The following is a 16,424-nucleotide window of genomic DNA, read 5'->3' on the forward strand; positions in this document are numbered from 1 at the left end:
AAATGTCTATGACATTACATTTGCAGTGACCTAACTATGTCTATGTCATTATGGTGCCAATGATTTTACAATGGCTGTGACATTATAGTGGTTATGTCCTCACAATGGATACGATTTTATGATGGATATGATATCATAAAGGCAATGACATTACAATGTCTATCACATTATTGTGGCTCTGACAGTACAATCCCTGTGGCATTATAGTAGCTGTGACGTTTCATTGGCTGTGATATTAAAGTGGCTCTGAGGTTACAATGGCTATGATGTCACAATGGCTATGAAGGCATAATGGTATGACACTAGAGTTGCTATTTCATTACTATGGATGCGGTTACACTGGCTAAGACATTACAATAGCTAAGAAATTACAATAGCTATGACTCTACAATAGATGTTATTGTGGCTATGATGTCACAATGTCTATGCCATTATGGCTATAACATTACAATGGCTATGAAGTCACAATTGATATGACTTCACAATAACTATGATACCACAAGGGCTATGATGTTACAATTGCTATGACGTCTCAATGGCTATGATATCACAAAGGCTACGAAGTTACAATGGCTATGCCATCACAGTGGCTTTGATGTTTCAATTGTTCTGATGTTACGATGGCTATGACATCACAATGGATATGCCATCACAATGGCTATGACTTAACAATGGCTACGACATCAAAATGGCTATGATATCACAATGGCTATGACGTTTCAATGGCTATGACTTCACAATGGCTATGACATTACATTTGCAATGACCTAACTATGTCTTTGCATTATGTTCCGTATGATGTTACAATGGCTGTAACATTTTAGTCGTTATGACGTCACAATAGCTATGATTTCACGGTGGCTATAATGTCACAAAGGCAATGACTTTATAATGTCTATAACTTTGTGGCTATCATGGTACAATACCTGTGGCATTATAGAAGCTATGACGACTCAATGGCTGTCACATTAAAGTGGCTATGATGTTACAATGGGTATGAAGGCACAATTGTTATGACACTAGAGTGGCTAGGCCATTACTATGGATACGATGTTTCATTGGCTATGACATTACAGTAGCTATGATATTACAATAGCTGTGACATTACAATAGATATGATGTTATAGTGGCTATGACACCACAATTGCTATGAAGTCACAATTGATAAGACTTCACAATGACTATGATATCACAAGGGCTATGATGTTACAATTGCTATGACGTCACAATTGCTACGACCTCACAATGGCTGTGACAATACAGTGGGTATGACTTTACTATGTCTATTACATTATAATGCCTAAGATATTACAATGGCTTTGACATTATAGTGGCTATGACGTCACAATGGCTGTAACGTCATGATGGCAATGACATCACAATTACTATGAAGTTACAATTGATATGACTTCACATTGACTATGATATCACAAGGGCTATGATGTTACAGCGGCTATGATGTCACAATGGCTACGAGGACACAATTTCTATGATGTTACAATACCCACGACGTCACAATAGCTATGACATTACGATAGCTGTGACATTATCGTGACTATGATGTTACAAAGGCTATGACATTATAGTGGGTATGATGTCACAGTGGCTATGATGTTACAATGGCTCTGATGTTAGCATGGCTATGACGTGAGGATGGCTATGATGACAATGGCTAAGCCGACACAATGGCTATGATATTACAAAGGCTATAACTTTACAATGTCTACAACCTTTCAATGGCTGGGCCATTAAAGTTGCTTTAAGGTTAAAATGGCTATGATGGTACAATGTGTATGATTTTAAAATGGCTATGACTTCGCAATGGCTATGATGTTACAATGGCTATGACAACCCAATGGCTATGACAATACAGTGGCAATGACTTTACTATTTCTATGACTTTATTGTGCCTATCATGTTACAATGGCTGTGACATTATAGTGGCTATGACGTCTCAATGTCTATGACGTCATGATGGCCATAACGTAAACAACAATGACATTACAATGTCTATGAAACTACAGTGGCTATCACATTTCAATATATTTGATGTTATACTCACTGTGATGTCACAATGGCTATGCCAGCGCAACGGCTATGACATTACAATGGCTATGACATCACAATGGCTATGACATCACAATGGCTATGATATTATAGTGGCTATGATGTTACAATGGCTCTGAGATCACAATTGCTATCTAGTTACAATTTCTATGCCAACAAGGAGGATATGACGTTACAGTGCTCTGATGTTACCATGGCTATGACATCACAATGTCTATGCCATCACAATGTCTATGACATTGAAATGGCTATGACATCAAAATGGCTATTATGTTAAATTTGCAATGACTTAACTCTGTCTGTGTCATTATGGTGCCTATGATGTTACAATGGCTGTGACATTATCGTGGCTATGTTGGCACAATGGCAATGATTTCACGATGGCTATGACATCACAAAAGCAATGACAGTACAATGTCTATAACATTATTGTGGCTATGACGATACAATGCCTGTAGCATTATAGTTGCTATGACTTTTCAATGGCTGTGACATTAAAGTGGCTATGAGTTTACAATTGCTATGATGTCACAATGGCTATGAAGTCACCATGGTCATGACACTAGAGTTGCTGTGACATTCCTATGGATATGATATTACAATGGCTATGACATTACAATTGCTATGATATTACAATAGCTACGACTATACAATGCATATGATATTATAGTGGCTATGACGACACAATGGCTATGTCATCTCAATGGCTATGACATCACAATTGCTATGAAGTCACAATTGATATGACTTCTCAAAGACTATGATGTCACAAGAGCTATGATGTTACAATTGCCATGACATCACAATTGCTAAGACGTCACAATGGCTATGATGTAACAATGGCTATGAAGTTACAATGGCTATGCCATCACAGTAGCTATGACGTTGCAATGGTTCTGATGTCACAATGGATATGACATCTCAATTGCTATGCCATCACAATGGCTATGACATTAGAATGGCTGTGACATCAAAATGGCTATAACATCACAATGGCTATTATGTTTCAATAGCTATGATGTCTCAGTGGCTATGACATTAAATTTGCAATGACTTAAATATGTCTGACATTATGCTGCCTATGATGTTACAATGGCTGTGACATTTTAGTGGCTATGAAGTTTGAATGGCTGTGAAATTAAAGTGGCTCTGAGGTTACAATGACTATGATGTCACAATTGCTATGAAGGCGCAGTGGTTATGACACTAGAGTGGCTATGACATTACAGTATCTATGATACTACAATAGCTTTGACTACAATGGGCATGATGTTATATTGCCTATGCCATCACAATTGCTATGAAGTCACAATTGATATGACTTCACAATGACTATGATGTCACAAGGGCTATGATATTACAATAGCTATGACATCATAAAGGCTATTATTTTACAATGGCTGTGACATTATAGTAAGTATGATGTTACAAAGACTATGACATTATAGTGGCTATGATGTCACAGTGGCTATGACGTCATGATGGCCATAAAGTAAACAGCAATGACATTACAATGTCTATGAAACTACTCTGGCTATGACATTACAATATATATGATGTTATAGTTGCTGTGGTGTCACAATGGCTATGACATCACAATGGCTAAGACATTATAGTGGCTATGATGTTACAATGGCTATGACATCACAATGGCTATCTAGCTACAATGGCTATGCCATCACAGTTGCTATGCCGTTACAATGGCTCTGACGTTACAATTGCTATAACATCACAATGGCTATGCCATCACAATGGCTATGACATTACAATGGCTATAACATCAAAGTGGCTATGACATCACAATGGCTATGACATTTCAATTGCTATGTCGTTTCAATGGCTATGATATTAAATTTGCAATGACTGTCACTTCTAGCAGAAAAATCTAGAAGCACTGAAAGTGCCACTGTTGCTGTCCATCTCTGATATATGTAGGAGGCATCTACATGATGGATTCCTTTTATACCAGTCCCAGGAGAACCGGGGAGGACATGTAGTGTGACCAAGAAAGATACCTTCTTTAATATAATCTACCAAAGCTTTGGGGCTGTTTGTTATCCACAACAATACCTAGCCCATCCTAATGGTTATGCATTACCAACTCTACTCTCTAGGAGGCAGCAGAGCCTAACATTAGAATCCAGAGCTCTGTTGGAGATTCAGGGGGTTGACTTCCAGCCCTGCCTTTTATTAACTCTACAAGCAGTTGATTTACCTTAAAATAATAATGCATGTGAAGCATTGAATCCAGGCCCTGGCACATGTAGTAAACATTCAATAACTCTTAACTCCATAGCTTCACAATGTGTACTGACTATAAACTTGTAGACAATCTAGGAAATGTCAACTTGTTCACCTATGTATGTTTTCAAATTTTGTTTTTAAACAAATATGATAGGATTATGTATATTTATCTTAATACTGTGATTTTTTTTAAATAAAACTAAAAACATGTGACGACTGGAGTGGGTCTTTTTTTGAGCGTAGTCCCAGGAACAGAAAGGTTACCAGTTTGATTGCTATGGAGGCACAAGCCAAGCTTTCTTGGTGGATTCCCAGTAGGTGGAAGGGGCCATGCAGCAGGCACAAATCAGTGTTTCTCTCTTTTCCTTTCCCTTTACTATCTATACTAAAAATCAAATAAAAACTTAAAAACAATATATCCATCCAGATTTCTGGTCTTCAGAAATAATTGAAATAATGATTTTCACCTCAGGGAGCATTCTGAAATGCTCATGGAATCTGAAATAATATCTCGAAATAAGAGATCAGTTGCAGAAAACACTTCCCAGAAACCTGGGACCAGCCACCAAACCCTAAAGTTGGCATTTCCCCAGGGCACTTGAGTACCCCAATACCAATGTTTGTAATGATCAGTCAGTGACTGGGATCCTAATGCCACCTGTTGGGCCAGAAAAATGAAGTTACCCAAAGGGCAATGCGCCCAATGATGGCTGTATTTAGCCAATGAAAGCCCAGCACAGGTGTATTTACTCATGGTGATTGGCTTGTGTATTACTTTCAACTTCTTTCTCAAGGTGGGCATTTTGAACTCTTTGTTCTGTTAACATATTCATAGGTTCCAGCGCTGGATCACAAGAGGATGAGGCATCAGAGGCAGTGTTCACCTTGTGCAGTGGTTTGTCTGTAGCTTGGTGAGCAGAAATGGCCAGTATTGAGGCCTATGTGCCTCCCTGACTCTGTTTTGCTTGCAGAGTTCTATTCAGCCTCATTCCATTTACCCTCCATCCTTGGGTGCCTGTCAGGTCCTGAAGCCAAGGTCACAGCATCCAGAACAGTGATGTGTGTGATACATGGTGTAATGGAAGAAAGAGAGTGACAGGCTGCAGTGCCACCCTGTATGGTTTTGGTTGGTGTGGCTGAGATGAAAGAATTCAGGAATGCTGGGCTTGTTTTGTATCTAAAGGCAACAAAGTAAACAAGGCGAAATATTGCGTGAGAAGTTTTAGTTTCATTCTCAGGAACCTAGGGCCATCGATGGCAGAGAATAAAAGAGGGACATTATCTGTAGTAGGGTTCTAAATTTCCCACCTGCTCAGGGGAACAAGAAACTAGAAGGGAAAAGATACCAGTAGGGGGCAGGAATGAGAAGTCCTTTGAAAGATAGCAAACTAGGCAAGCGTGTGCCTTTAGGACTGAGGCCCTGATGTAATGTGGTCATCTCCAGGTCATCTGGCTCTGGGCCCAGGGAAAGGTACTGAGTGGCCAGAGCCCATGGATCCTGGCAGTGTTTGCAAGGCTCTCAACAGACCTTTACTTTCCACAAATTCCTACAAATGCAACATCACTTAGGGCAGTGGTCGTCAAACTGCAGCTCGCGAGCCACATGTGGCTTTTTGGCCCCTTGAATGTGGCTCTTCCACAAAATACCGACTTCTGTGCATGGGCCACAAAGTTTCAATCGCACTGTACATGTGCGCCCGCATGTGGTGTTTTGTGGAAGAGCCACACTCAAGGGGCCGAAGAGCAACATGTGGCTCGCAAGCCGCGGTTTGCCGACCACTGGCTTAGGGGTACTGGTTTGTGGAGCTTATTTCAGGGCCTCACACTCTTGTGGCCTCTGAGATAGTGGAGTCCTGGGACTCTGCTGCCACTCCCCCAGCCTTTGGGCCAGGGAAGCTTGAACAAACACTAAGCCCAGATCCTAAGTCCAGGTCTAGGGTTGTATGAAGTGCTCCCTGATTTTGGCAATTAGAGGAATGAGATGTGGGAGGTCCTCCCATAATGTGTGAACACATGGAGGAAAGACTAGACCAGTTCAGGGACTGGCAGGCATCCTCTTTTTAAAAAGAGGGAAGTAGCCCTAACCAGGTTGGCTAAGTGGATAGAGCATCAGCCTGCGGACTGAAGAGTCCCAGGTTTGATTCCGGTCAAGGGCATCTACCTTGGTTGCAGGCACATCCCCAGTAGGGACTGTGCAGGAGGCAGCTGATCGATGTTTCTCTCATTGATGTTGCTAACTCTCTATCTCTCTCCCTTCCTCCCAGTAAAAAATCAATAAAATATAAAAAAGTCTTTAAAAAATAAAGTAAAATAAATAAAAAGAGGGAATTATTAAAAATGGGAGAAAATCAGGTCTAGAGGAGCTTTGTGACAACTTTGGAGTCTGCTCTACAGGTGATGGGAGCATGGCAGATTTGCAACAGTGGTGGCAGGTGATCTGACCGAGATCTCTGTGAAGCTTCTTATTTCCCCTTCAATTTTGAATGATAGCCTTGCTGGATAGAGTATTCTTGGATTCAGTCCTTTGCTTTGCATCACTTTGTAGATTTCCGTCCATTCTTTTCTGGCCTGATGTGTTTCTGTTGAGAAATCATTTGATAATCTAATGGGAGATCCCTTGTATGTTACTTTCCGTCTCTCTCTTGCAGCCTGTAAGATTCTCTCTTTATCCTGAACATTTGCCATGGTAATTATGATGTGTCTTGGTGTGGGTCTTTGCGGGTTCACCTTGTTTGGGACTCTCTGGGCTTGTGTGACTTTTTTCTTCCCCACCTCAGGGAAGTTTTCTGATATTATTTCTTCGAATAGGTTTTCTAATCCATGTTCATCTTTCTGTTGTTCTGGCACCCCTATTATTCGTATGTTGTTTCGTTTCATGTTGTCCCAAAGCTCCCTTAGGCTCTCCTCCTGTCTTTTAATTTTTTTCTCCATTTGCAGTACAGTTTGAGTGTGTTTTGCTTCCTTGTCTTCTAACTCACTAATTCGGTCCTCCGCTTCTCCCAGTCTACTGTTGATACTTTCAATGGTGTTTTTTATTGCAGCTATGTCGCTCTTCATTTCTTCTTGGGACTTACTTAAGTTGTTGATTTTTTCATCTGTTTCTTCTAGCTTCTTGCATAAGTAGTTGATTTTTTCATCTGTTTCTTCTTGCTTCTTGAACATCCGGTGCATGTACTCTAGGAACCTTATTCTGAATTCTTTTTCCGTCATGTTGCATATCTCTGTCTCACTTAGCTGCTTTTCTGGCGAGTCCTCCTTTTCTTTCCTTTGGGGGTTTCTTTGTCTACCCATGTTTGATCTCACTGACATGACTAGTTGTTGAGTCGTTCAGTGGCTGCTCCCTGGGTAGCAGTGGCTCCTCAGGTTGTGGTTGCTCCTTGGGCGGTTGTGGTAGCAGCGGCTCCTCTGTTGATAGCAGAGCCTCTGGTGGGTGCTGTTCACAGCTGTGGTGGCTCTTCTGGCTGGTGGAGGGAGGCTTAACACACAGCAACTGTTCCCCAGGCAGAGCGTGTGGTGATCAGGAGGCCGCTGTTGCTTGAATCTGCTTTCCGTGGAGGGATGCAGGTCTCCTCTGGGCTCTTGCAGTCGCGCTGCTTTGGAGTCGTTGCCTCCGGGTTAGTAGCCAATCTCTGGATGCGGATAACAGCTACACAAGATGGCGCGGTCTCGCCGCTGCGCTGGCGCCCAGGAGGAGGTTTCAGCCTCAATCTCTAACCATCCCCATTTTTTAGGAGTTCTCTGTCTTTCCTGACTGCAAACTGTCTCTCAGCTGAGCCTCCTTAGCTTGATTGGGCTGATTGTTACCCGTTTCAGCTGCTCGCCCTTATCTGCTCCGGGACAAAGCACCAACACGTCCGTCTAAGCCTCCGCCATTTTTTCCCTCTGACCCAGATCTCATTAGACTCCTTGTGGCTACAGCATGATGAACAATATGCCTGTGAGGTAGGAGATAGAAAGACTAGGAAGGAAGCAGCTGTGATAGACTGGGTGAGTGTGATGGTAATTGGCTCATGATGGTGGCTGTGGAGATGGAAGGAGCAGTGGCATTCCGGATCGGTGATTTAGGTGTGGCCACCTGGATTTTCTAATGTTGGGGTTGAGAGAGACAGAGAGGTAATAGTCAGAGTTGACATTAAGGCTTGGATTTAGCACCTGAATGTATGAAAGCACCATAAACTCAGATGGAGAAATTCGTAGTAGGAAGTGTTATGTTCATAGGAGATACAAAAACTTTTATTTTCTGACCTGTTAGGGTATTTCAGAGAGCAGTTCAAGAGCGTCTAGAATTCTGATGAGCAGTTCAATAGGAATACTTCCTTAAATGTAGTGGAAAATGTATAGACCAGATAGGAGGTGTAGATCACCATTTTCTGTTTGTTTGTTTTGAATTGGATGCCAAAGAATATTGTAAGTAAGATGAGACTGTGGTTGGTGTTTTTTTTCTAAACACTTACTGGGGTTTCTGATTACCATTGCTGTGGCTGAGTTGCTGCAGTCAGTTTGGTGGGATTGCTTAGGGCCATGGCTTGAGAGCCACATGTGGCTTTTTGGCCTCTTGAGTGTGGCTCTTCCTAAGCCTAGGAGTACCCTAATTAAGTTAATAACAATGTACCTACCTATATAGTTTAAGTTTAAAAAAATTGGCTCTCAAAAGAAATTTCAATCATTGTACCATTGATATTAGGCTCTGTTGACTAATGAGTTTGCCGACCACTGGCTTAGGGGCATGAGTGATCCTCTCAGAGACTCACTGGGCATGGTTAGAGGGCCATAAGTGATGAAAGGTTGTGACTGGTGAAGAGACATCAAGTGCAGTAACAGTGAAGGTGAGCTCTGAATATCTGAGATCTCCTGTGGTTCACGTTAGGTGAGGTTGAAGGAAAAAAATCAAGCAGGGACAGAGGCCTTCATAGCAGGACACAACCCTTCCTCTATGGTTGTGGACTATGATTTACAGGTAGTACATCACTCAGTTTTAATTTTCTAGGCATTCTCTGGGTCACACATACTCAATAATGTGTATGAGGCCAAGGAGATGACATGGGTGCTTAGGCTGTGGGAGTGCTGGTGTGAGACAAGTGTGGTCGAAAAAAATGGTGTGCACTTGGAGTGGGTACGTGAATTCAAGGCTGCAGGGCCCTGACATTAACATAAGAATGAAAGAAGGGTGAGTCCATTTCTGGTGGGGACTGAATGATATATGGGGAATTTTAGGGTAATTCCTAAAAAGAACATTTGTTGTGGTTTGACATGCCAGATGAAGAGCTTAAACTATATATGCTTAACTGCCATTTCTTGTTGAGGGCTGACTCACTGATCAATAGGAATGAGATAGCAGACATCAGTGTCACCTATGCTTGAAAATCTCCACTGGCACCCTAACCGGTTTGACTCAGTGGATAGAACATTGGCCTGCGAACTCGAGTCCCAGGTTCGATTCCGGTCAAGGGCATGTACCTTGGTTGCGGGCACATCCCCAGTAGGAGGTGTGCAGGAGGCAACTGATCAATGTTTCTCACTCATCGATGTTTCTAACTCTCTGTCCCTCTCCCTTCCTCTCTGTAAAAAAAATCAATAAAATATATTCTTTAAAAAAAAAGAAAATCTCCACTGGCATGAGGAAGGGAGACGGTAAGAGGGAAATACATTATAGAGATAATCAATTAGAATTTTGAAAAACAAGCTAATTGGTTTGGATTAGCACCTGAATGTATGAAAGCACCATAAACTCAGATGGAGAAATTCGTAGTAGGAAGTGTTACGTTCATAGGAGAATCATCTCTTTTATTATTTACCTTGAAATAATAATGCATGTGAAGCATTGAATCCAGGGACTGGCACATGTAGTAAACATTTGGACTGAGGCCCTGGGAATGAAGCTGTCACTTCCAGCAGAAAAATCTGGAAGCACTGAGGGCCTCAGTCCAAATTTTACCTTATATGAGGACATTTCACAGTTGAACATTTGCAGAACAATACATTTTAACATTTTAGAACAATGCAAGCTAATTAGGAAACAACCTGTCGTTTTCACAGCATATTTGTGTGAAAAGAGCAAGGAACATCCCCAGTAGGGAGTATGCAGAGCAAGTGAAGTTGTGCCTCTTGGAATGAAGCTGCATGAGAGGAGTGTGGTTCAAAGAATTCTGTGGGAAAAAAATGATGTAGTGAAATGTAATGGCCTCAGCAATCTGGGTTTGGACTCAGAAGGCTGAAGTGTGACACCATGTTTTTTGGTGTCCTGGAGGGAAAATTGAGAGAAAAAAAGCATATTACTTAAAAAGACCAGTGACAAATCACTCACACTCCCTGTATGTGCAACAGCTCTCATTACCCTAACACGTGACATCCACTGTTATCGAGTAGGGGCAATGTGACTCACATTGAGACCCAGAGTACGGGTATCTTCTATCTGCTCAACTGTCTTTATTGTTGTGGGAAGACACAGCATCAGAAGGAATGTAAGGAGAGTTTGACTTTGATGGGACCAAGGCCTGCTATCTTCTCTGATGTGAGGAGTAGAGGGAGCAGATGGATGTGGTGGGGTAAGAGTTTGACAGACATGGAATATTAGGAGAGAATCTGATCATGGTCTGTACTGTCCCCACTATGACAGGATATGAACTTTGAGGACGTGGTCATTGCCTTCTCTCAGGAGGAGTGGAGGCTTCTTGATGAGGTTCAGAGACATCTGTACTGTGATGTGATGCTGGAAATGTTTGCACTTGTAGCATCTGTAGGTAAGACCTTCACATCTCTCCTTGTGTCCTGAGGTGATGTTCTCTCTTACTTTATTCTCCAGGCATATCACTCTATCTCTCACAGCCAGATCATGGGTTCTGCAAATATTCCTCACTGTCTTTTCAAATGTGCTATGGCTGCCAGTGCTGAGCACTGTAGAGAGCCCTGAGCAATAGACTCCACAAACTTCTCTGACAACATTTGCCTCAGGAAGTGCAGGAAATATCTGGAAGTCAGGGGTCTTACAGACAGCTTAATGGATCCCACCTGCTGTTTCTCTTCCTGGGAAGGTGACTGTATTTGGATCCATGGCTTCTACCTCTGCTCCTTTCCTATAGCTAAACTCCTGGGTGACTGTCTGTGCCAGACTATGGTCTTTATTTGCATGAACCATGGGCTATTCTTGTAAGACCCTCCTTCATACCAGGAACCAGCTCTTTCCCATCAGTGTTCAGATGCAAGTGCCACTGGCTACATCACATTCCTACCTTATCTTTTACCTACTTTACTCTATCTGACATGTCACTTCACCTGTGACTTCCTGGCTTTGTGCTATGTTAACATTGTGGCATTTTTACATCACCCGTTCCTCTGGATTGCTGCCTCTGCAGTATTCTTTAACACAGACTTACACATGTGTTATGAAGTGCACACATATGCTTAAGTAGGTTTCAAACACCAGCTACTCATTTATTGAATTTTTCTTTAAATAAGACATAAGCAAAATTCTGCACAGTTTGTCTATGTCACCTGCAGACAAGCCCTACTGAACACTGTTAGCCTAAGAAAGGGCTGGAATTTTTACCTCTCTCCCATGTGGTGCTTTTCATCTTTGTGTCATATTCCCCGGGTAGTCTTCCTTCTTTTATGATCTGCAGAGGCCCAGAACTTCACAGAAGCCTCTTATTTTTTTTTAATTAAATTTTTATTGTTCAGATTACATTTGTTCCTATTTCCCCCCCCCCATAACTCCCCTCCTTCCAGTTCCCGCCCCACCCTCCGCCCTCACTCCCCACCAACTGTCCTCATCCATAGGTGCACGATTTTTGTCCAGTCTCTTCCCGCATCTCCCATTCCCCTTTCCCCACCAAGAACAGTCAGTCCATTCCCTTTCTATGTCCCTGATTCATTATAATCACCAGTTCATTCTGTACATCAGATTATTTATTCACTTGATTCATAGATTTACTTCTTGATAGATGCATGTTTGTTGTTCATAATTTGTATCTTTACCTTTTTCTTCTTCTTCCTCTTCTTAAAGGATACCTTTCAGTATTTCGTATAATACTGGTTTAGTGGTGATGAACTCCTTTAGCTTTTCCTTATCTGTGAAGCTCTTTATCTGACCTTCAATTCTGAATGATAGCTTTGCTGGATAAAGTAATCTTGGTTGTAGGTTCTTGGTATTCAGCACTTTGAATATTTCTTGCCATTCCCTTCTGGCCTGCAAAGTTTCTGTTGAGAAATCAGCTGACAGTCGTATGGGTATTCCCTTGTAGGTAATTGAGTCTCTTTCTCTTGCTGCTTTTAAGATTCTCTCTTTGTCAAAGTTTGCTCAATGCCTTTGCTCTTGGCATTTTAATGATGATGTGTCTTGGTGTGGTCCTCTTTGGATTCCTTTTGTTTGGGGTTCTCTGCGCTTCTTGGACCTGTAAGTCCATTTCTTTCACCAGGTGGGGGAAGTTTTCTGCCATTATTTCTTCAAATAGGTTTTCAATATCTTGCTGTCTCTCATCTTCTGGCACTCCTATAATTCTGATATTAGTCTGCTTGAAGCTGTCCCAGAGGGTCCTTACACTATCTTCACACTTTCAGATTCTTTTTTCATTTTGCTTTTCCAGTTGGGTGTTTTTTCCTTCTTCAAATTTCAAATCTTTGGCTTGATTCTTGTGCTCCTCTGGTCTGCTATTGGGTATAATATTCTTTATTTCAGTCCGTGTATGCTTACTTTCTAATTTCTTTATCGTAGCATCGAGGGTCTCATTAGTTTTCGTGAGGCTCTGCTCAAGTTTATTGCAAGCCCTCAAAATTGCGATTTTTAGCTCTATATCCTCCATTTCTGTCATGTTTTTTTGTCTCCGCATCTTTTATGCTTTCTTGGTGCACCCCCTTGTGGTCTTTGTGCGCAGTCTTGTTCTAGTTAAGCCTTAATTGTTGTAGTTAATACTAGAGGGATTTGACCACCAGGCCGACTGGCTGTGGGAATCAGCTGTGTGGAAAACTTCTGTCCTCTGGGGAGGTGCTAATCTAGCCTTTGCCTGAGGCGATTGGCAAAAGGCTCTGCGCAGGGCTTGGGGGGAGGGAGCAGCTATGGCTGCTCTCAGTCCGTCCCCAGGGGCTCTGCCTCTCTGTCCCAGCAACCGCTGCAAAACTCGGAGGGACCGTAGCCAGACAGTCCCGCTTCTCCCGTTTGAGTCTGGGTTCCTAGAGACTCGCCCGGATCTGTAGCCCAGAGTCTGAGACTCCCTCCTGATTGAAAACGACAACCGCGCCCTCAGCCACCAGCCCGCTTTATGTGCGCACCACCGCACCACCGTACCTTTAAATTTTCCACACTGCGCCTCCTCTGAGCCTCGTAATGCTGTTGTTTTTCCTTCTAGTTGAAGAGTCTCTCCTCAGCCAGCCTTACTGTGGTTCTGGTTGATGTCCGTTCCGTCTTTTAGTTGTATTTTTGAAGTGGTTTTTTGCGGCAGCAGTCTCCGGTGTTTACCTATGCCGCCATCTTCGATTCTCCCCACAGAAGCCTCTTATTAATGCTTCCTGCACATGTCTTCTTTTCTGAAAATTGCATGGAGCCCAGCTGTCATAGGCCACCTACTTTGTAATGGAACTTTCCCCTGTTCCTGCAGTCTTCATTCATTTCCTCACCTTTTTTCTGTTTTCAGGTTGTTGGCATAAAATGGATAATGAGGAGGCCGATTCTGATCAGAGTGTTTCTGTTCAAGGAGAGTCACGTGTCAGGGCTTCTAAGACAGCTCCAGCAACCCAGAAGTCGTATTCCTGTAAGCGGTGTTTCTCAGTGTTAAAAGATATTTTGCACCTGACTCAGCCACAAGTGGAATACTTTGAGCACAAATGCTTCTTCAGTGAGGCATGTGTGAGAGACTTCTGTTTCAGTGAAAACCCTCACCATCAACAGAAGGATGTCAGTGGAGAGACATCCTGCAAAGAAGCTATGGACAGGCCCTCGTTTGTGACCAGGTGCAGCTTCTACTTCTCAGAGGTGCCTTCGAAGAGCAAGGAGGTTGGGAAAGATATCCAAGCTCCCTCAGAGCTTCTCCAGCCCCAGGCTTCTCAGAACACTAAAGAACCACACTGTGGCAGTGAGGTTTCACAAGAATATCTCAGTGAAAAATGTCATCACCAGTGGGCTGAATGTGAAATAGCTGCCAGACAGAAACAGAAAGTTGTTGAATCTCAGGATGTCTGTTCTGGAGAACTGGTTTATGAGTGTGACACATGTAGGAAAGTTTTCAGATGAAACTTTAACCTCATTATACATAAGAGAGTTCACACTGGAGAAAAGCCATATGAGTGTACAGACTGTGGGAAGTCCTTCAGTAACAGTTCCACCCTCATTCAACATCAGAGAAGTCACACTGGAGAAAAGCCTTATAAATGTAGTGAATGTGGGAAGTCTTTCAGATATAAGTCTTATGTCAATCAACAACAGCGAGTTCACACTGGAGAAAAGCCATATGAGTGTACAGGTTGTGAAAAGTCCTTCCATGAGAGTTCTACCCTCATTCGCCATCAGAGAATTCACACTGGAGAAAAGCCTTATGTGTGTAGTGATTGTAGAGAACCTTTCAGATATAGGTCTGATGTCAATAAGCACCAGCAAGTTCACACTGGAGAAAAGCCATATGAATGTACAGATTGTGGGAAGCGATTCCGTAAGAGTTCCACCCTCATTCAACATCACAATTCACACTGGAAAAAAGCCTTATGAGTGTACAGATTGTGGGAAATCATTTACCCAAAAATGTAACCTTATAAGACAGCTGAGACTTCACAGTGGAGAAAAGCCTTAAATGATTAGGGAATGTTTCCTTTTTCTTACTCAGAATAACAACACTGAAGTTGACGTTTCAGTGCACTGGATGACACCCACCCAGATGAGGTACATGGTTAAAGCAGAGTTTATTCTGCTATATTTACGTATTATTTATTTTTCATACCAACAACTCTAATCCTACATTTCCCACACTCTACATTTTCCTCCCTCCCTTTTATAATCTCTCTTTCTGACTTTCCCAGTCTTCCATGCAATCATTCATTTTCCATCTTTAGATTAGTTCATATTTTTTTATAATTTTTTTGTGCACTATAAGGTGTATACTTTTTTTTACAAATACTGCTTTCCTTAATGCCACAGATATTTTGAGATCCAATACAAATTTATTATGTGAATATTGAATTTGTTTTATTGCTGAGTATTGTGTTCTATTGATAACAACTTTATATATTGATCTCTCTGTAAAATTGGTTATTTCCAGATTTGGGGTATTATAAATAAATCTGTTTGGAATATTTGTGTTCAGTTATTTAATAGATCTTTTACTAGTCAAACATTTGCAATCTAGGTTAATATTTCACATTTTAATGTCTGCAGAACTGTGATCTAAAATGGTCATGCACTTTGCCTTCCCACCCAGGCACAGTATATAAAAATTCCAGTTTTTTTCAACCCTGCCATCACATTTGGTGGTTAATCCTTTTAAATGGTAGGCCTGGAATTGCCTATATGTGAAATTGCTTTCGTTTTAATTCTATTCCATAAGAATTTTTGATGGTGAACATTTTTTTATATTGTCTTTATCTCCTTTGTTAAAATGTTGGCTCAGGATTTTTGCCTTTTTTAAAATAACTTATTATTTTAACCTATATGAGGACACTTCACAGTCTGAGATATATATTTGAATTTCACTCATTCCTCTATAACTCAACTGACTTCTTTCCTGTATGAAACTATAGGTTTTTAATACCGTAAGGAAAACTGATTTTCTCAATTTTTATTCTATGTACAATTTAAGCCCACGTGTACCTTATACTTACAGGTTTTATATGCATGGTTAACATTCTCCACCATTCTTCTATAAGTCTAAGCATTCAAAAATACATTAAGTGAATTCTAAGTTCATAGTCTTTGTTAATTTCCATCATATAAATACCCTCATTGTGGTTAGTTTTAAACTGCCAAAATGATGGCACTGAACAAGGATATATTTCAGTAGCAAATCATTATATTTTACTAGAGGCCCAGTTTACGAAATTTGTGTACAGGGCAGTGGGGAGGGAGCAGGTCCCTCAGCCCGGCCTGCACCCTTTCACAATCCAGGACCCCTCCGGGGATGTCCAACTGCCAGTAA

General features: G+C 41.6%; 1 protein-coding gene across 1 annotated transcript; it reads left to right on the forward strand.

The window, feature by feature from the left end:
- The first annotated feature begins 10,930 nt into the window (after positions 1–10,930).
- LOC138998563 (zinc finger protein 416-like) lies at positions 10,931–15,004 on the forward strand. The gene is made up of 3 exons (XM_070400713.1): positions 10,931–11,051; positions 13,938–14,476; positions 14,558–15,004. Exons 1-3 carry the CDS (start codon positions 10,931–10,933, stop codon positions 15,002–15,004), a joined length of 1,107 nt encoding a protein of 368 aa, XP_070256814.1.
- Positions 15,005–16,424: the final 1,420 nt, after the last annotated feature.

The sequence above is a fragment of the Myotis yumanensis genome, unplaced genomic scaffold, assembly GCF_028538775.1.
Source record: "Myotis yumanensis isolate MYYU_CA2020_CCGP unplaced genomic scaffold, mMyoYum1.0.hap1 SCAF_20, whole genome shotgun sequence".
Taxonomy (NCBI): domain Eukaryota; kingdom Metazoa; phylum Chordata; class Mammalia; order Chiroptera; family Vespertilionidae; genus Myotis; species Myotis yumanensis.

Coding starts and splice junctions, on each gene's coding strand:
- LOC138998563 (XM_070400713.1), top strand. CDS start 10,931: ATGAACTTTGAGGACGTGGTCATTGCCTTCTCTCAGGAGGAGTGGAGG. Junction 11,052..13,937: donor TGCACTTGTAGCATCTGTAG/GTAAGACCTTCA, acceptor TTCTGTTTTCAG/GTTGTTGGCATAAAATGGAT. Junction 14,477..14,557: donor AAGTTGTTGAATCTCAGGAT/GTCTGTTCTGGA, acceptor ATTATACATAAG/AGAGTTCACACTGGAGAAAA.